Below are 20,574 nucleotides of genomic sequence, written 5' to 3'. Positions count from 1 at the left end.
AATGTAGAGTTAAGAGAAAGAGTCAAACTTTAGCCTAAAGAGTGGGGCGTTGAGAAGGAAACGCCCCTTTCATATACGGAGTAATTTCTGTTCGTTTTAAGTTTTAATGTCGCTCCTTACTTTCATTTAAAAAACATGTTTTTTTTTATTTAATCGTTTTTAAAGGGATGTGTATGTTTTGCATGTGGAAATTGTCTTAATTTTTAATTGGATTAATTAAGTTAATCAAAATAAATTAAATTATTTTTTGATGAAATTAATTTAAATCAGTTTAGTTTAAATTTCTACTGTCGGTCTATTAACAGAGAAGTTTTTTTTATCCTACTGAAAAGTCTAATCGTTTTAAAAGGGATGTGTATGTTCTGAATGTGGAAATCGTTTCATTTTTTAATTGGAATAATTAAATTAATCAAAATAAATAAAAAATTTGATGAAATTAATTTAAATCCATTTAGTTTCAATTTCTACTGTTGGCCTATTCATTATCCAACTGAGTTTGCTTATATAAGTTTTTTTATCCAACTGAAATGTGTACTCGTTTTGAAAAGGGATGTGTATGTTTTGAATGTGAAAATCGTCTCATTCTAGATTGGATTAATTAAATTAATCAAAATAAATTAAATTTTTTCTGATGAAATTATTTAAATCAGTTTAGTTTAATTTCTACTGTCGGTCTATTGAGAGGCAAATTTTTTTTGGTCCAACTGAATGGTCTAATCGTTTTTTTGATGAAATTAATTTAAATCCATTTAGTTTCAATTTTTGCTGTTGGTCTATTGACTATCCAACTGAGTTTGATTGTATAAGTTTATTTATCCAACTGAAAGGTTTAATCGTTTTGAAAAGGGCTTTGCATGTTTTGAATGTCGAAATCTTTTAGATTGGATTCATTAAATTAATCAAAATAAGTTGAGTTATTTTACTGATGATATTAATTTAAATCAGGTTAGTTCAAATTTCTGCTGCCGGTCTATTGACATGTAAGTTTGTTTTTATCCAACTGAAAGGTGTAATCCTTTTGGACAGGATGTGTATGTTTTGAATGTGTAAATCGTCTCATCTTAAATTGAATTAATTGAATTAATCAAAATACATTAAATTACTTTTCTGATGAAATTAATTTAAATCAGTTTAGTTTAAATTTCTACTGTCGGTCTATTGACAGGTATGTGTGTTTATCAAACAATTCGTGGTAAATTTTTTTCCAGGTGTGATTGTATCGACCCAGTGGTCCTCGAATGTCGCGAGAGGGCTCATTCTAACGGAAATTAAAAGTTCTAGTACCCTTTTTAAGTGGTCAAAAAGTTGGAGGGCACCTAGGCCCCCCCACGCTCATTTTTTCTCCAAAGTCACCGGATCTAAATTTTGAGATAGCCATTCTCTTCAACTTAGTCGAAAGCCTAATAACTATGTTTCTGGGGACGACTTAATCCCCCACAGTCCCCGGGGGAGCGGCTGCAAGTTACTAACTTTGACCATTGTTTACATATAGTAATGGTGATTATGAGGTGTATAGATGTTTTCAGGGGATTTTTTTGCGTTGGGGTGGGTGTGGGTCGGGGGGAGGGGGTTACGTGGGAGGATCGTTCCATGGTGGAATTTATCATGAGGGAAGAGAATTTCCACGAAGGGGGCGCGGGATTTTCTAGCATTATTCCAAGAAAAACAATGAGAAAATAAATAAAAAAAAATTCACCTGGAAGTAATGGACAGCATTAAAACTTAAAACGAACATAAAATATTACGTATGTAAGGGGGTTTGTCTCCTCCAAAATACCTTGCTCTTTATGCTAAAGTATTTTTAGCGATTTCAACTATTTATTCTACGGCCTTTGTGATTCAGGGGTCATTCTGAAAGAATTGGGATAAAATTCAAGTTTTAGTGTAAAGAGCGAGGTATTGACAAGGGGGGAAACCCCCTCATATGCGTAACAAAAATTCACTAATATAGAAGTTCGTGACGTAAGTTAATTCGTAAGGTACGTATGTTTATTACTAACAAAAACGTTCCTAAAAAAAAATAAAACAATCTAGTTGCATTTTTAAGTAACCAAAAACTGCTTTAATTCAAAAACGTTCAGAAATTAAATTAAAAAAAAAACAACAAGTTTTTTTTAACTGCAAGTAAGGAGCGACATTAAAACTTAAAAACGAACAGAAATTATTCCGTATATGAAAGAAGTTGCCCCCTCTGTAACGCCTCTGTCTTTACGCTTTTTTTTTATTGTTTAAAAAGTAAAGTTGTGACAAAGAGTCAAACGTAAAGAGCCAGGCGTTGAGGAGGGGACAACCTCTTTCATATACGGAATAATTTCTGTTCGTTCTAAGTATTAATATCGCTGCTTACTTGTAGTTAAAAAAACTTGTTTCTTTCATTAAATAGCGTTAAGAGCCAGGTGTTGAGAAGAGGATAATCCCTTTCATATACGGAATAATTTCTTTTCCTTTTAAGTTTTAATGTCGCTCCTTGCTTGCAGTTAAAAAAAAACTTTTTTTTTTATTTAATCCAACTGAAAGGTTAATCGTTTTGAAAGCAATGTGTGTTTTGAACGGAAAACTGTAGGACCCGTATGTATTACAAAAGTATACATCTACTTTGTAAAATAAGTTTTCCATGCTAAGGGACGAGTTGCCAATTGATAATCAATGGGAAAAGATCGTCAAGTCCCTGAAAGAAGTGGCACAAGAAGCTGTGGGATATAACAGGAAGAAGAAAGAGCAGTGGATATCTCAAAGTACCTGGGATATCATTGATCAAAGGGCAGAAGTCAAAATTCTCGTAGATAGACATGAGCATAACATAGCATGCACTAGAGAATATCTTGATGATTTAAAAGCGCAGTATAAGCGTCTCAATAAACAAGTCAAAACACGGACTAGGAATGATAAGAGAGTGTTCCTCGAAACTATGGCTGATCAGGCTGAAGTAGGCGCCAGGCGGGGAGATAGTCGTACTGTGTACGCTATAACGAAGGAGCTCGTGGGTATTTCGAAGGCTTCTTCAATCCAAGTTGAAAACAAAGAAGGCATCTTATTAACCCAGATGGATGACATAAACCGACGTTGGATGGAACATTTCACCGAGGTATTAAATCAGGTGCCTCCCATAACTTCTTTAAATATCCCTGAAGAAACACTGTTTGATCTTGGAATATATTCCGGACCTCTCTTGCTGAGTGAAGTAAAAGAGGCTCTTATGACTTCGAAAAACGGAAAGGCAGCCGGTAACGATGGCATACCCCCAGAACCGTTGAAATATGGTAGAAGCGCCCTAGCAGTGCCCATGTTTGAACTTTTGTTACGTGTTTGGGATGATGAAAAAGTCCCGAGTGAATGGTCAAAGGCAGTAATTGTAAAACTCTTCAAAAAAGGACATAAGATTAAATGTGATAATTGGAGAGGCATCGCTTTACAATCAGTTGGCAGCAAGGTTTTGTGCCAAATTATTCTCAGTAGAATTCAAAGTAAAGTGGAGAAAGTTCTGAGAGATGAACAACATGGTTTCCGCCAAAACAGATCGTGTTGTGATCTAATATTTAGCCTGAGAGTCCTGCTCGAAGAATTTAATGAATGGCAGGTTCAACTACTCACAGTATTTATTGACTTTCTCAAGGCCTTCGACTCGATACACCGCGAGACCATGTGGAAAATTTTAATACATTACGGGATTCCGATTAAAATTGTAAATATAATTAAAGCGCTATACCTCGATATTATGTGCGCAGTACAAACCGAGGGTGGCCTAACGGACTGGTTTACCGTTCAGTCGAGTGTAAGGCAGGGCTGCATTCTATTGCCACTGTTATTTGCCATAGTCATAGATTTTGTGCTTCGTGGAAGTAGCTTCAGTGGGGGTCTACAATTAAACCCACTAAGAACCCTTCATGATGGTGTTTTTTCGGACGATATTGCACTCTTCGCTCATGAATCAGAAGCTATACAACACAATATAAATGAACTTGGGCGTGTGGCAAATGCTGTTGGACTCCCCATAAACGCTAACAAGACTAAATCAATGTCAAATGCGGTCATTCCTGACTTAGCTGAGGGACTTTTGGTCAACAATGAGGAGATTGAAGTAGTGAGAGAGTTCAAATATCTCGGCAACATTCTTACGCAAGATGCCAATCCTGAAAGAGAAATCTTGTGCCGAATAGCATTGGCTGGCTCTGCCTTCAATTGTCTCAGAAATGTTTGGAGAAATAGCAAATATTCCCAGAAGCTAAAACTCAGAATTTGTAATAGCAATGTCCTCTCCGTCCTTACATATGGTTGCGAAACTTGGAGTGTCACTGCGCAACTAGGAGAACGACTACGGGCATTCGATAGTAACTGCCTAAGATCTATTTTGAATATACATTGGACTGAGAGAATAAGAAATGATGAGATTTATACCATGACAAATCAAACCCCCATCCTCGATGCCATTAGAAAGCGACGATGGATGTATTGGGGGCACATGGTGCGAATGGGTGATGGAAGGCTACCTCATGACATATGGTGTTGGATACCCCCTGGCCTCTGCAAGTCAGGGAGACCCAAAATGACCGTTGGCAGGATGTTAGAGAAGGAGGCAAAGCTGGCGAAGTCTTCGATGGAGGAGCTTTGGTCGAAGGCTCAGGACAGGTCGTCGTGGCGAACCACTGTTGCTGCCTTATGCGCCCTCAGGCGTGGGAGGACCTAAGTCTGAGTAAGTAAGTAAGTGCTAGAAAAAAAAGAACTGATGCCAGATGACAACGATGTTAATTTTTTTCAACTACGAAGTCATTTGAGATATTGCAGAAGTTATCTTTTGCTTAATTTCCACCATACTACTCGATAAACGTAAAAGGACCGTCAAAATTCGTAGTTTTAGAATAAAAAAGTCGAATTTTGGATGTCATAATTGATATACAAAATCTATTGCCCGGAAATCTAGAAGATATACAGGATTTTGATCTTGGGTTTTGAATATATAATTCAACGTTCTATACTAATCTAAAATTAAAAAATCACCATTTTTTGACGCTAGGGCAGTTTTAAATTGACACTGTATAACACGCTGTCTGAAGATCGAATTGAAAATATAATGTTTCTGTATCTGAGAAATATAACTTATGAAAAGTTGTGAGTAGCTTTTCATCGCCTTTTTGAAATGTCTATATAAAAAAAAAATGTTGAAAGTTTTATAATACCGTCAGTATGCGCGAGTGACCGCGAGCCACGGAGCCACATAAGCCTAAAAAAACTTCTTTGGGTTCATGTGTTGATTTATTTGAAACATACCTCTTCGGAACCTTATACCAAAATTTCATCTAGGATTTCAGGCAAGAATTCCAGAAAGTCGATTTTAATATCTTCAGCTTCATGCATTTTTTTGTATAATTTTTTATTGGACGCCCCTTGTGTTTTTGTTGGGAAATAATATCGAAACTTGTTGAGGGGATAGAAAAAAGGAATTAGTTTGGAGAAACTTGAAGTAAGAGACTATGAGACATGAACTTATCTATAGGCCGAATTGTTTCATACAGTCAGAGCAATTATAGTCCTGAGCTCAGCATACAAAACCGTTGTATGAAACACCCAAACATATATCATAAAAGTTTTCAATCACTCATGAAAGTTTTATAATACCTTCATCGAGTGCGAGTGACCACGAGCCACGGAGCCACAGAAGTCTAAATAAACTTTTTTGGGGTCATGTGTTGTCCGATTTATTTGAAACATACCTCTTCGGGAACCTTAGACCAAATTTTCATATAAGATTTCAGGCAAGAATTCCAGAAAGTTGATTTTACTGTCCCAAATTCAGTTTTCTTCAGCTTCATGCATCTTTTTGTATAATTTTGATTTTGGGCCTGTGATTTTTTAAACACCCATGAAAGTTTTCAAACACCTAAAACACCCCATGAATAGTATTTATTGGCTAATAGGATTATATTTATTGGTATTTATAGGATTATTCTGTTGGCTATTTATTATATATCTATCAGCGATTTATAGATTATTATATTTATTATTTGGATAGGAATTGGCTTTGGTCTCAGCTGTGAGACTGTCCCAAATTCAGTTTTCTTCAGCTTCATGATCTTTTTGTATAGTCTTGATTTGGCGCTCCTTGTCTTTTTGTTGGGTAATATTATTGAAACTTGTTGAGGAAATAGAAAAAAAGAATTAGTTTGGAGAAACTTGGAGTAAGAGACTATGAGACATGAACTTGTCTATTGGCCAAATTGTTTCGTAGAGCAGAGCGATTATAGCCCTGTCAGAGCGAACAGAGTCCTTAGCTCTGCGTACAATACCGTAGTAGTGTTCAATCACCCATGAAAGTTTTATAATACCCAAAACACATTATAAATAGTATTTATTGGCTAATAAGATTATATTTATTGGCATTTGTAGCATTATTCTGTTGGCTATTTATTATATATTAATTGGATACTTATAGATTAATTTATTTATTGTTTTTATAGGATTTGGTTTTGGTCTCATTTATCTACCAGCTATTGTAAGTGTAACTTGCTATTTTGACAAGAAAAGATCATTTGCAACTGGAATTGCAGTTTGTGGCTCTGGAATCGGCACTTTTCTGTTTGCACCCCTTACTGAATGGCTTGTCCAGAACTTTTCATGGAAAGGAGCAATGCTCATTCTTTCAGGTAATCTTAAAGCTTAAGAGGTATGATAGAGGGTGGCCAATTACCGAAACAGGATCTTTGATAAATCAATTTTAATGTTTGAAAAAGTAACGAATGTAAAAAATTGATTTCATATTACAACTACTATAACTCTTTGAATTCCAGGACACGAATAATTACTGACCAGCAGCTATTCTGTTTCCCTTTTCCGAGGTTTTAGGAAAGGTTAAACAATTGTAACGTTTATATTTTTTTAATTACTAACGCTAAGTTGAATTAATTAACTTGAATTTGAGTCAGGCCGCTGCACTTGAATTTTAACTTGAATTTGAGTCAGCTATTGCAAAGTTTTTCCGTATAAGTATTAAAAATCCAATAATGTAAAAAGAGACTGGTATTTTGACTTTAAAAGTGTTCGATTAGTTATACCAGTAGCATATTGTGTCAAATTGTCCTAGGGAACGACTGTTATAAGGAACATGGCAAAGGCAATGGGAGAGAATAGAACCAAGTGGGAAAGTAAAAGTCTCCTTGACCTACATGATTTGAGTATTTTAGATGAAAACGGTGAAATTCAAATTAATTGACTTCTTGCTATCTCGGAAAGGGTTTAGATTAGGAAATTGAAACTTTCAGGGATGAATCTACAGACTAAAGTATGTCCCGGGAAGGTATTTTGAAGTAACTACCTCCACTCCTCCCTCTAGAGGGCCCTGACCTTTGATGACCTTTAAAAAATATGTGTGTTATAAAAGTGAAACCTTACAAAATAGATCTTCTGCTTAATTGAAGTACAACAAAATTGTTTTCACTCTCATAACTTTACTCAATTCCATTTTATAAGGTTTTAAAGATATGCAAATACATTTCCTAAATTTTGAAAAAAAACATTGATATGGCTCAAAATTCCACTCAAATAACAGGAATTGCATTTTCAGAACTAAAGGCAGAGAAAAAGCAACTAGTAACTGAAAATTAAGGTAAAATGTTGTTTTGTCAAAATTTCAATAGGTATAGACCTGTCATGTAGGCAAATTTCAGGGCCCTCTAGAGGGAGAAGGAGTAGAGGTGGGTACTTTAAAATACCTTCCCGGGGCATATTTTAGCCTGTAGACCTATCCCTGAAAGTTTCATTTTCCTAACCTAAATCCTTTCCGAGATAGCAATAAGTCAATTGACTAGAATTTTACCGATGAAAACAATAGCAAAATGATTTTTGGAGCTATTGAGAGTTCATGGTGCAAGAATAAGACTAAGTCACTAAGGCTAGGAATAAGTGAAGATGAAAAGGTGATGTTTGGGTAACGAGATGACCAATCAAGTGGACAGCTTCACTTTTCTAGATACTGTTATTAGTAAAGATGTAAATACAGTGAATACATTAAAACTAGAATAGCCAAGACCCAGTGTTTGTGTTACTTTTTTCACAGGTGAAAAAAAGCATGGAAGAACAAGAAGATAAGTCTGCGAACCAAGATTAAAATATTGGAAGCTACAGTGATGATAGTGGTCAAGTAGGTTTCTGAAAAGTGGGCACAACAAAGGATTTGTCTACGTATTATGTTTTGCACCCTTCTGACTGACCGAATTTTAAACAGTAAGCTGTACGAAAAATGTGGTTCTGTCCCAATGTCTGCGAAAGCTGGTCGTTTCCGAATGGAGTGGGAGGAGGTTTTAAGGAAGGATTCAAGGGAAATTGGAACTTCTTTTGAGGGAGGTGTGCATCAAACTAACTAGTGTCCTTAACAATTTTATCTTATGCTGAATACTCGCTTAAAGCAATCGTATATTGGCTCTTTACAGAGAGAGGTAGGAGCAATCATATGATAACCAACTATGAAAGTTCTTAAGCCGAACTGGCCAGCCATGGAAACAAACAACAAAGAGAGATAAACAAAAAAAAAACTTAAAACGAGACTGCGGCCAGTAGAGAGAAAAGAGCTGAAAGACTAAAATAACGCGGATATTTCGTCCTGTATCTAAATTAGGCGTCCTCAGCACAAGATTAAAAAAAACCCACTAAACTAAAAACGAATTAAACCCCCCACAAATGATAATAAATATAATTGTCAATGAGACAATGAGGACAATGATTAACTTGAATTGAAGTAACTCTAATAGCTTCTTTTCCCTACGTGGATCAGTAGCGACAATTGTATAGCGACAACCCGGATTCACTTATACTCTTTTATTTATATAAATTGTAAGAGCAGAAGAAATAGTAGTATCCCCAAAAGTTTCAACTTAATACCCCCAGTCGTTCTCCATATATTGCTGACGTATCTTATTGGCAACCATTTAGCACTATGCCTTTTTATTTGTTTTTAGAGAAACATTTAGTTTTAAAGCATAATGGGCCAATTGCATAATTGTGGGGGGTTGACATACCTAATTTCCCTAAAGACATAGCTGCTGAACCGTTCTATTATACTGAACAAACTGGCTGTCTCAAGATTTTGACTGGATGTGTTTGGAAAATGAAAGGGTTTGAGAGAAGGGCTCCTTGCCCTCCAATCTCTTGTTACTCTTAAAAAGAGCAAAGACGCTTGCGCTGTAATTGGAGTGCAGAGGTAGGACTCCCCCTTCATATATCTAGTAAAAACATTTTTAACAAGTAAAAATAAAGTGAAAACATTTTGAATATATTTTCTCTTCAGTAAAGTGCAAATTCTTGAGAAGGTATGGGGGTTGTCAGCCCAATTCATGTTCATCTTTCCTCGTTTGTGTTTTGACTCGGTTATTTACTGTATAATTTAAATAAACAAAATACATTTAAAATGTTCTTAAATTTAAATAAATTAAAAATTATTTAAACTTTAAGGAATATTTATCAGTATATGTATACTAAACTGACAATCCACAGCCATGTTTTTTTCAGTAAATTGCAAATTACGTTCTGGTCATGAAAAGGTATGGGGGTTGTCAAAAGTTTAATTTCCAGACCTTTTAACTACATCAAATAAAATGGCTTTTCCAAAATTTTATATTAGGTATGTTTTAGGTATTGATGGTAGTGGGAGGGGGCCTGTTGCCCTCCAATCACTGTTGACTAATAAAAAGGGCACTAGCCCTTTTAATTGCCAATCGAATGAACTTTTTGAGGTTTCTACGACAATAAATGGCCATTTCAAAATTTCTATCAGATGCACTAGGAAAAAATACAAGGCTTGGATGGATGGAGGCTATCTGTCCTTCGATAATTCTCTTACTTAAGGGCACTAGAAATTCTGATTACCAAGCCAACGAGCCCCCTCCGAAGTTTATACAATCACCCTTTTTATACATACCTTGTATGCCCTGAGGGCATAACTGACCTTGCCCTAAGGGCTTTGGGGGGGGGGGGTTGTCATCTTCAAGGACATATTTTCCAGTCCTTTCATTTACGTTGAACAAAATGGCTATATCAAAATTCCGATTAGATGTGTTTGGGGAATGGTGGGTGAGGGGTTAGTTTCACTCCAGTCACTTTTGACTATTAAAAAGGGCACTGGCCCTTTCAATTTCCAATCGAACGAGATGTTCTCAAAGTTTCTGGAACAACAAATGGCCATCTCAAAGTTTCTTTCAGATGGATTTCGAGAAGATACGAAGTGTGGTGGGTGGTATCCACCCTCCGTTCAATCTGAATCTTAAAAAGGGTAATAGAACTTCTAAATATAAATCCAATGAGCCCCCCTCCAAAGTCTACATGGTCACCCTTTCTGTATACACCTTATATGCCTTCAGGCTTTACCTTATAACTCTTGCCCTGAGGGCTCTGGACGGGGGGGGGCTGCCATCCTCAAAGACATTATTTGCTATCTTTGCAAAATGGCTATCTCAAAATTTTTATTTGATGTTATTGGGAAGATAGTGGGCGTGGGGGGTAGTTGCCCTCCAATCACTTTCGACTATTAAAAGGGCACTAGCCCTTTTAATTTCCAATCGAGTGAGCCCTTTTCGAAGCTTCTACGACAACAAATGGCCATCTCAAAATTAAAATGAGATGCATTTCTGGAAAATACGAGGAGTGGGGGGGGGGGGGTAGAACACTAGAACTTCTGATTACAAATCCAATTTGCCATTTCCAAAGGTTATACGATCACTCTTTCTAAATTTACTTACAACCCTTACCCCGAGGGCTGTTGGTGGTTGCAACCCTCAAACACATAATTTCCAGACCATTCAATTACTTTGAGCAAAATGGCTATCTCAAAATTTTTATCGTATGTGTTTGGGAAATTTTTTTGACAACAAATGACCATCTCAAAATTAATATCAGATTCATTTTGGTAAAATACGAGGTGTGGGGGTGTATCCACCCTCTGACCACTGAATCTTAAAAAGGAAACAAGAACTTCTGATTACGATCCATTGAGCCCCCTCCTAAGACTATAGGATCACTGTGTCTGTATATACCTTACATGCCCCCAGAGCATAACTTACAACCCTTGCCCTGACCTTTCCCTATACCTTTCAATTATGTTGAACAAAATGGCTATCTTGGAATCGGACGGGCTTGGGGAAATGTTCGACGTGGTAGTAGGTTAGTTGTTCTTCAGTTTTACTATTAAAACGGGTAACTAGCCCTTTCAGTTTCCAATCGAAGGAGCTCTTTTTGAAGTTTCTAAGACAACAAAAGACCATCTCAAAATTTCTATCAGATGCATTTCGGGAAAATGTGAGATGTGGAAGGGGGTATCCACCCTCCGATCAATCTGAATCTTAAAAAGGGCACTAGAACTTTTGGTTACCAATGCAATGATCTCCCTCCGAGGTTTATACGATCACCCTTTGTATATATACCTTAATTGCCCCCAGGGCATAACTTATAGCCTTTGCCCTGAGAGCTTCGGGGGGGGGGGTGTTAACCTTAAATATATAATTTCCAGATTTTTCGGTTATGTTGAACAAAATGGGTCTCTGAAAATCTTGATAGGATGTTTTAGGGTAAATAGCGGGCTTGGAAGGGGGGGGTAGTTACCCTCCAATGGCTTTCGACTATTAAAAAAGGCACTAGCCCTTTCAATTTCCATCAGAATGAGTCCTTTTTGAAGTTTCTACTACAACTCCTTCGTAACGAAGTGCCCTGGTTTTACTTATTGTGCTTTACTTATTGCGCCCACGTCGCTCTTTACGTAGGCAGTGCTATTGCGCTGCCCATAATAATGCCAAGGTAGTGTACTCGCAAAAATAATCCAATTTGTTTCACTCTTCGAATATTAGATTTGATATGAAAGTTTGTTGATTTGCGATTCCAAGGCCTTTGTTTGAGTATTAATTTTAAAATTTTTTTCCACAAGATAAGTTTTTCAAAGAGAAGTGAATAGCTCTATTAAGCCAAAAATGAGCAAAAATAAAGTCATATAATCTTCCAAGCGCTTTAAAAAATAAATAAATTAATTAAAAAAAAAATCCGTTGATTGTCAGTTACATTGACATATACTGACATTTCTTCGTTATGGTTTTGATAATTTTTCATTCATGAAAGTAAAAAAGGTGAAAACATTTCAAACGTATTTGGTTTTCAGTACAGCGTAAATTGTGTTCTGGTCTTGAGAAGGCATAGGTGTTATCAGACCTACTCATGTTAATTTTTGCTCCTTTCGAGTTTGACTCGGTTATTTATTGTAATTTGATTTGTGGTAGTTTTACGCTTGGAAGATTGTTTAACTTTATTTTTGCTCCTTCTTTGGCATAATGGAGCTCGTTCTTGCGTAATTCTATTTTGTCTGGTATTCTATCTTGCTGAAAGATCTTGATTACACTTACACACACCATTCAAGTGACGTGTCGAATCTTAACCAGTTTCTTCTGCAAATCTTCAAGCGTCCCCTGTTTAAGTCGTTACTGACCTTCAACTGTCAGACCAATATCTGATCTATTTCTTGTCCAGCTGCTCAGTCTACTCCCACCCACTACCACATCAGCCCCAGGCCCAATTTTACAGGAATTGGAAAACATCCAAGGTGATTTTTTTGCAACAGTTACTAGACTTCTGTCTACTATCCTACACAAAATTCATTTTCTGATCCATCTGCTCATGAGAAACCCGCAAGCTGATGCAAAAGAAATACGGGTGTTACTAGATATCTATTTTGCACGAATTTGCCATGCCCTGCGAGGTGCAGAAAAGCCGCTATACCTCTTAAACGTGTACGTCGTGGTGTCACAAAGCATTGGTCTAGCAATCCGAGCTTAGTTGAAACTTGGTGAAAATTCAAATTATTGTACCATTTGTGGCTCCAGTATGACCGTCCTCGCTCTGGCTGGGTTTCTGACAATCGTTTTTCTGCCAAAAATTTTTTTAAAGAGAATTATCTATCCCCATGAACCAGATAGTTGAAGAGACGTCCCAGCAAGCTTCTCTGTCCCAACCTTAAAATGTTTAAAAATTAAGCGCATATTTACTAAAATGGGTTGATTATGAATGAAGAATATACTATACAAATAAAAGAAGAATTACTGAGTTTGAGTGTTAGTATTATATTTAACACGTTGAGGAATACTACCCATACACAGTCTCTGTTCGCAGCATTTGATAGTTTCATGTACCACTTTTTTTTCTTTTTTTTTTGTATAGAGACGAATGCGCAATTCACATAGGATTTTTTTTTTAATTCGAAAGTTGAATAATTGTGCTTTGACAGTTATTTAGTATTTATCTACACTAGCCCAGAGTATGCTTGGTAGTATTTGGCCCTTTGCTGGCCCTTGTCATCCCAAAACAGTGTCAGAAAGTAGTTGACTTCAGCACTTAATGGGGTGCGCAACCTCATTTACTTTTAAAAGAGACGGTATGACTTCAAATTCGCTTTCGAATGAGTCCCCTCAAGATAGTTTATGACCACTAGTTGTGTATGATTACCTCTAGTAAAAAAAAATAATAAAACTAATAAACCAACAACCAATTAAATTAACGCATATCCTCAACCATTTTTATCGCCACAAATACCGAATTACGTATTCCTGAAAATAGCGACGTCAGCCATCTTCTGATATTCTGTTACTACCTGTTTGAAACAATCGTTTCTAACTTCAGAACACACTAACTTCTGTATTTGTGATTACAGGGATTCAACCCACCTCTAGAGCTCTCACATTTGTCGAGAGCTTTTAAATTCGTCGAGGTCGACTCCTTTCTGTTGTGTGTTCTCCTTTTTTTGTCAAAAATCACCCAAGGGAATTCGTTGTAGTTATGTAAAATAGGTAATCTAAAACTCAAATGTGTGCTTGGAATCAGCATACATAATATAAATCTTTGACGTTTCTATTGTTTTTAATTGTTGGTAGTTTAAAACTCAGTGCGTACTCGGAATCAGCATACATAAAATAAATCTTTAACGTTTCTATTGTTTTAATACTTGGTAATTTAAAACTCGATGTGTACTCGGAATCAGCATACATAGAAAAAACATCTTTGAGGTTTCTATTGTTATAATGCTTGGTAATTTAAAACTCAATGTGTACTTGGAATCAGCATACATAAAAAAAAAATCTTTGACATTTCTGTTGTTGTCATGCTTGGTTATTTAAAACTCATTGTGTGCTCGGAATCAGCATACATAAAAAAAAATCTTTGACGTTTCTGTTGTTTTATCGCTTGGTTATTTAAAACTCACTGTGTGCTCGGAATCCGCTTACATAAAAAAGAATCTTTGACGTTTCTATTGTTTTAATGCTTGGTAATTTAAAACTCAATGTGTACTTGGAATCAGCGTACATAAAAAAATCTTTGACGTTTCTGTTGTTTTAATGCTTGATTATTTAAAACTCATTGTGTGCTCGGAATCAGCGTACATAAAAAGATCTTTGACGTTTCTGTTGTTTTAATGCTTGGTTATTTAAAACTCATTGTGTACTTGGAATCAGCATACAAAAAAAAAATCTTTGACGTTTCTATTGTTTTAATGCTTGGTAATTTAAAACTCAATGTGTACTTGGAATCAGCGTACATAAAAAAAAAAAATCTTTGACGTTTCTGTTGTTTTAATGCTTGGTTATTTAAAACTCATTGTGTGCTCGGAATCAGCGTACATAAAAAAAATCTTTGACGTTTCTATTGTTTTAATGCTTGGTTATTTAAAACTCATTGTGTGCTCGGAATCAGCATACATAAATTTTTTTTGACGTTTCTATTGTTTAATGCTTGGTAACTTAAAACTCATTGTGTGCTCGGAATCAGCATATATAAAAAGAAATCTTTGATGTTTCTATTGGTTTAATGCTTTCTAATTTAAAACTCATTGTGTGCTCGGAATCAGCATACATAAAAAAAAAAATCTTTGACGTTTCTATTGTTTTAATGCTTGGTTCTTTAAAACTCATTGTGTGCTCGGAATCAGCATACATAAAAAAATCTTTGACGTTTCTATTGTTTTAGTCTTGGTAAGTTAAAACTCAATGTGTACTTGGAATCAGCGTACATAAAAAAAAAATCTTTGACGTTTCTGTTGTTTTAATGCTTGGTTATTTAAAACTCATTGTGTTCTCGGAATCAGCATTCATAAAAAAAATCTTTGACGTTTCTATTGTTTTAATGCTTGGTTATTTAAAACTCAATGTGTACTTGGAATCAGCGTACATAAAAAAATCTTTGACGTTTCTGTTGTTTTAATGCTTGATTATTTAAAACTCATTGTGTGCTCGGAAGCAGCATACATAGAACAAATCTTTGACGTTTCTATTGTTTTAATGCTTGGTTATTTAAAACTCATTGTGTGCTCGGAATCAGCATACAAAAAAAATCTTTGACGTTTCTCTTGTTTAATGCTTGGTAATTTAAAACTCATTGTGTGCTTGGAATCAGCATACATAAAATAAAATCTTTGACGTTTCTGTTGTTTTAATGCTTGGTCATTTAAAACTCATTGTGTACTCGGAATCAGCATACATAAAAAAAAAAATCTTTGACGTTTCTATTGGTTTAATGCTTGGTAATTTGTAAATCATTGTGTGCTCGGAATCAGCATAAATAAAAAAAATCTTTGACGTTTCTATTGTTTTAATACTTGGTAATTTAAAACTCAACGTGTGCCTGGAATCAGCATACATAAATACATCTTTGACGTTTTTATTGTTTTAATGCATGGTAATTTAAAACTCAATTTGTACTCGGAATAAGCATACATAAAAACAATTTTGACGTTTCTATATTTTTGTAATGCTTGGAAATTTAAAACTCAATGTGTACACGGAATCAGTATACATACGAAAAATTTTTGGCATTGTTATTGTTTTAATGCTTCTGTTGGTTTACACTTCAATATCTTAAAAGGCAAACTAACCTTCAGTTGGCTTGTAAGGATCTTTATGAACGGCCCTTACGAGGGACCATTTATTTCATTCTATTATTGTACTAATAATTTTCGTTATCTATTTATTATTATTTTATTATTTACGTGTATGTTGTAACACTATTCTGTTGTTGATTTTGTTTTCCGTTCATTATAATCACTATATGGGTATGTATTTAAATTTTATTCTTATGAATAAACTTAACTTACATCTGATTATTTATTGTTATCATTTTGTTTGTTATTATTTATGCGTTTAACTATTTTTAAATAAAAGGGAATTCTTGCTACCCCTATGACAAAGCCGCAAGTGGCGTTCGGTACAAAATATAGTTGCAAAGAAATTGCCGTTTCTAGGAAACATTACTGAATTATTCTCACAAACGACAAAAGGTAAAACAAAGAGGAATTATTCGAAAACAGTGTAAATTTTCCTAAATGAATATTTCGGCTCTATATCTGAGAGCCGTCATTAGGAAAGCATAGATAGGTATAATGAGGCGTACAATAAAATACGTGACTATTAATACTAAAATTTTGAGTTCACATATTTTATTGTAATTATTATTTTACACTTATCTTTGTTTTGCTGAAGACAGCTCTTAGATATCGATCCGAAATATCCATTCAGGAAAAAATTCACTGTCTTAGACCAATTTCTCATTATTTTACCTTTGTTGTTTTTATTATTGAAAGGAAGTGTGGTCTTCGTCGTTATTTTGGATTATTCTTTTTAGGAATATGTCTAAACAACGTGTTTTTTGGTGCCCTTTTTCGGCCTTTGGAACCAGTACAAAAAAAGGATACGCCCTTAAATGTCTTAAAAGACTCTCACGAAGATAAGCAGCTTTTACCAGTAAAGACTTTAAACGGGAAAGTGCCTTTTGAAGGATCGACAAGATCATCAAAGGTACTATTTATTCTAATAGCTTAGGTACTATTAAATATACTATTTATTTTTTCGATTTGAAAGTTATTTTAACTCGATAAATATATTGCAGGGATCTCTTAGTGAAGAAATGCTACTACTCTTATTTCAACTAAAACTATGTGTGTCAACGTAAGTTCTATGAAATAAGCACATATCTTGATGCCTACTAATAATAATTAAAAAAAAACATTTTTCTTCAACTGAAAGTAAGGAGCAACATTAAAATTTAAAACGAACAAAAATTATTGCATATGTTAGGGGGTTCGCCCCCTCGTCAATACCTCGCTATTTACGCTAAAGTATTTTTAGTACTTTCGAAAGAGCTATTTATTATAATTAAATAGCTTTTGCGATTAAGGGGTCATTCTTAAAGAATTGGAACAAAATTCGAAATTTAGTGTAAAAAGCGAGATATTAACGAGGAGGTGAACCCCTTCGTTTAAGTGATAATTTCTGTTCATTCTATGTTTTAATGTTGAACCTTATTTTCAGTTGAAAAAACTCATTTTTATTTCTGATTGTTTTTTAAATAATGGTGGAAAACCGGCGCCTCATTCACGGAAAATTATCTTCCCCCATGAAAAATTCCTCCATGGAACGATCCTCCCATATAACCCCTCCCCCCAAAACCCCCACTCCTACGAGAAAAAAATCCCCCCTGAAAACGTATGTAAACTTCCTAATACCCAATACTGTATGCAAACAATAGGCAGTTCATAACTTGCAGCCCTTCCCCCGCGACTGTTTGGGATTAAGTCGTCCTCAAAGACATAGTTATTAGACTTTTTGACTATGCTAAACAAAATGACTATTTCAAAATTTGACCCGGTGACTCTGTGAAAACATGAGCGTGGAAGGGAGCCTAGTTGCCCTCCAGTATTTGGTCATTTATAAAGGGCAGTCTAACTTTTAATTTCCGTTCGAATGAGCCCTCTCGCGACATTCTAGGACCACTGGGTCAATACGATCTGGCAAAAAATACAGAATTCCACATTTTTGCAGATAGGCGTTTGAAACCTCTACCATAAGGTTCTCTGATACGCTGAATCTGATGGTGTCATTTTTACTATGATTCTGTGACTTTTAGGGAGTGTTTCACCCTTTTTTCCGAAGTTGGTGAAATTTTCTCAGGCTCTTAACTTTTGATGGATAAAACTGAACTTGATGAAACTTATCTGTTTAACATCAGCATAAAATGTTGATTATTTTTATGTATCTAATGGTATCAAAATTCCGCGTATTACAGTTTTGGTTACTATTGAGCCGGGTCGCTCCTTACTTACGGTTTGTTACTACGAACTGTTTGATAATAATTTATTTCTTACCCATCTATTTAACAAAAATTCAAGAGTACGGTGTGAAAGAGAACAAAGGTAATAATTCACAGAAAACATTTGGATAGTATCGATTAAAATTCCATTTATGAATGGTCACACAAAGAGACAGAATAAAGAAAGATAAGGTCTATTTGATCTATTCGATCTATGAACCCAATTCGATCTATGAATGGGCAATGTGATTCAGCATCAGTTCTTTGCGAAGCTGGTGATTTTTTGAAATTTCGCGCCAAACGCTGCATGTCCTCTGTTTCCACAATCCGTAAACACTCGCTTAATTTTGCACAGGTGGGATGTAGTCACCAAAAATGTCTTTAATCAACATAGGGTGAACAATGCTTAGATGGCAGTGGTGGTCCTTCACTAGCAGTTCCTCCTATAATTACTCAATCTATTTTATAATAACTTTTATAATGAACCAACGAGAGTAGTTTGAGTATAAAAGGCTGTGGAGGTTCTAAGGGTCTGTTTTAGGGTCTGTTTAAGGTTGTTTTAGGGTCTCTGCTCTGTCATAAACTACGTGTTTTGTCTCTATTCCCATATAGGAAAAAACTGTTTTTGTATTCTTTGACCTTAAAACCCCGGAAAATTTTATTTCGACTTCGGAATCTGAGTACAGAGTACGAGATAGGTTTGAAAAATTAATGAAAAGAAAAATAGTGGCTTCCTCAACACGTTCGTAATTTTTATACTATGTGGATAAATTACATCATGTTAAGTACAACCTTTCACACTTAACCAATTTCTTTCGCACTAGACTAATGTAAAAATCCATAAAACGATCGTAATCATTGTTGAAAATCATCAGGATTATCATAAATAAACTAATCAAGTATTAAAAGCTTGAAATAGAGATGGAGACCCAAACTCTGATCACAGTACAAAAGGTTTTTGGGAAAAATTTATTCGTTTATTTTAAAAATTTATTTGGTATTACCTAGGTTGCGGATAAAATTTGTTTCAACGTAACGTAAAGTCTTAAGTCATCCTAGGGTGGAAGGGCCTATGATGTAGTGTGAAAAGACTATAATTCCTTTAAATTAGAAATAAATTAATACTGAGAAAAGTCATTGAGAAGATAGTTACATTAATCATCTTTAGTAAGAATGACTCATATAGTGTAGATGTGAAAAGTTGAGTAACCGACAAAGCACGTTTTTTTTCAGGTGACTTAAGCAGCTTTTACGCTACGTAGATAATTTTAAGTAGTCAAGCTACATTGCGTCAAGTATAATCTTTCACATTTAAAAAAAGTTCTTTTATACTAGACTGACGCAAATTTTTTTTAAAATTCTAAACATCGTTCAAAATAATCACAACATCAAAAGCAAATTATTCAAAAACTAAAATTGGGGAATGGAATTCGAGATTTAAGTTCTGGTAAAGCATGAATAGCTCTCTAATAAAAAGTTTACTAATTCACTTTCAAAATTTGTTAAATGTTATTTCAGAAACTCTATTCTGTTGCTGCTCTTAACTTTTGGCCATTGCAATTTGCTGTAGAGTAGGGAAACGAGTGCCCAAATTTTTGTTGATTCGGCAGTCTTTAAGCATCAGTTATTAATAACAACCGAAATAGCATAGTTCTAAAGTAAACACTGTGATTGTATCTATTTTACTGGTGCCTTTTCAGGTTTCTTACAAAAACGTGAAGGTTTGAATTGCAAATTATATAAAGAAAAATAAAAAAAGTAATAAATTAAATAAATTGGAACTAAAAATAAGTTTAAATTAAAACTAAAAATTAAGCTGTAAAAATAAAATTAGATGAAAGAATAAAAATTAAAAGAATTGTCTATTTAATCATACTGCTTGCCTGCTTGTATGGAAGAACCATAACAGTTCGGAGGAACCGGGAAACGAGTACCCAATTTTTTGTTGATTCGGTAATCTTTAATATTCAGTTGTTAATAATAACCAAAAGTTGATAAGCGTAGTTCTAAAGTAAGGATTGATTCTGTTTTACTGTTCTAGTTCCTGTTTTCTTAGAAATTTAAAAGATTGAAGTTGCAAACTAAAGATAATCAAATAAAAATGAAATAAAAACAATAAATGGAACAAATTGGAACAAAAACTAAGTTTAAGTTAAAGATTAAATTATAAAATGCAATTAGATAAGAGAAAAAAAATGAAAAGATTGCCTGCTTTTATTGTTAATGCTTGCCTCCGTGTCCGTTTTTTTAGAATCAGAACGGGAATAGGGCAAATTAGCTGTTCCCAAGTGTTGGGACGTGTGCCCAGGCCAAGTTGTATGGTATTTACTCCTCTCTCAGACAGGTAGTACACTTGTGGTACCCACACAGGTTATAATTTCAGTGTGGGAAGAACTGTAGAACCCATGGCCCATCTCGGCCACGATACCTCGCCCTAGTACCATTAGTAGTTGCACTGGTGGAGCTGCACCACGTATGCTG

General features: G+C 35.0%; 1 protein-coding gene across 3 annotated transcripts in view; it reads left to right on the top strand.

The window, feature by feature from the left end:
• LOC136030856 (monocarboxylate transporter 3-like) overlaps positions 1-20,574 on the top strand; it is a 120,128-nt gene that overhangs the window by 53,272 nt on the left and 46,282 nt on the right. For all 3 annotated transcript variants that reach the window (XM_065709912.1, XM_065709914.1, XM_065709913.1), the window contains 2 exons: positions 6,453-6,638; positions 16,630-16,802. In XM_065709912.1, the coding sequence (XP_065565984.1) occupies positions 6,453-6,638; positions 16,630-16,802 (359 nt within the window). The remainder of the gene's footprint in view (positions 1-6,452; positions 6,639-16,629; positions 16,803-20,574) is intronic.

Source organism: Artemia franciscana, chromosome 9, assembly GCF_032884065.1.
Source record: "Artemia franciscana chromosome 9, ASM3288406v1, whole genome shotgun sequence".
Classification (NCBI taxonomy): domain Eukaryota; kingdom Metazoa; phylum Arthropoda; class Branchiopoda; order Anostraca; family Artemiidae; genus Artemia; species Artemia franciscana.
This window is presented reverse-complemented; position numbering and strand designations above follow the sequence as displayed.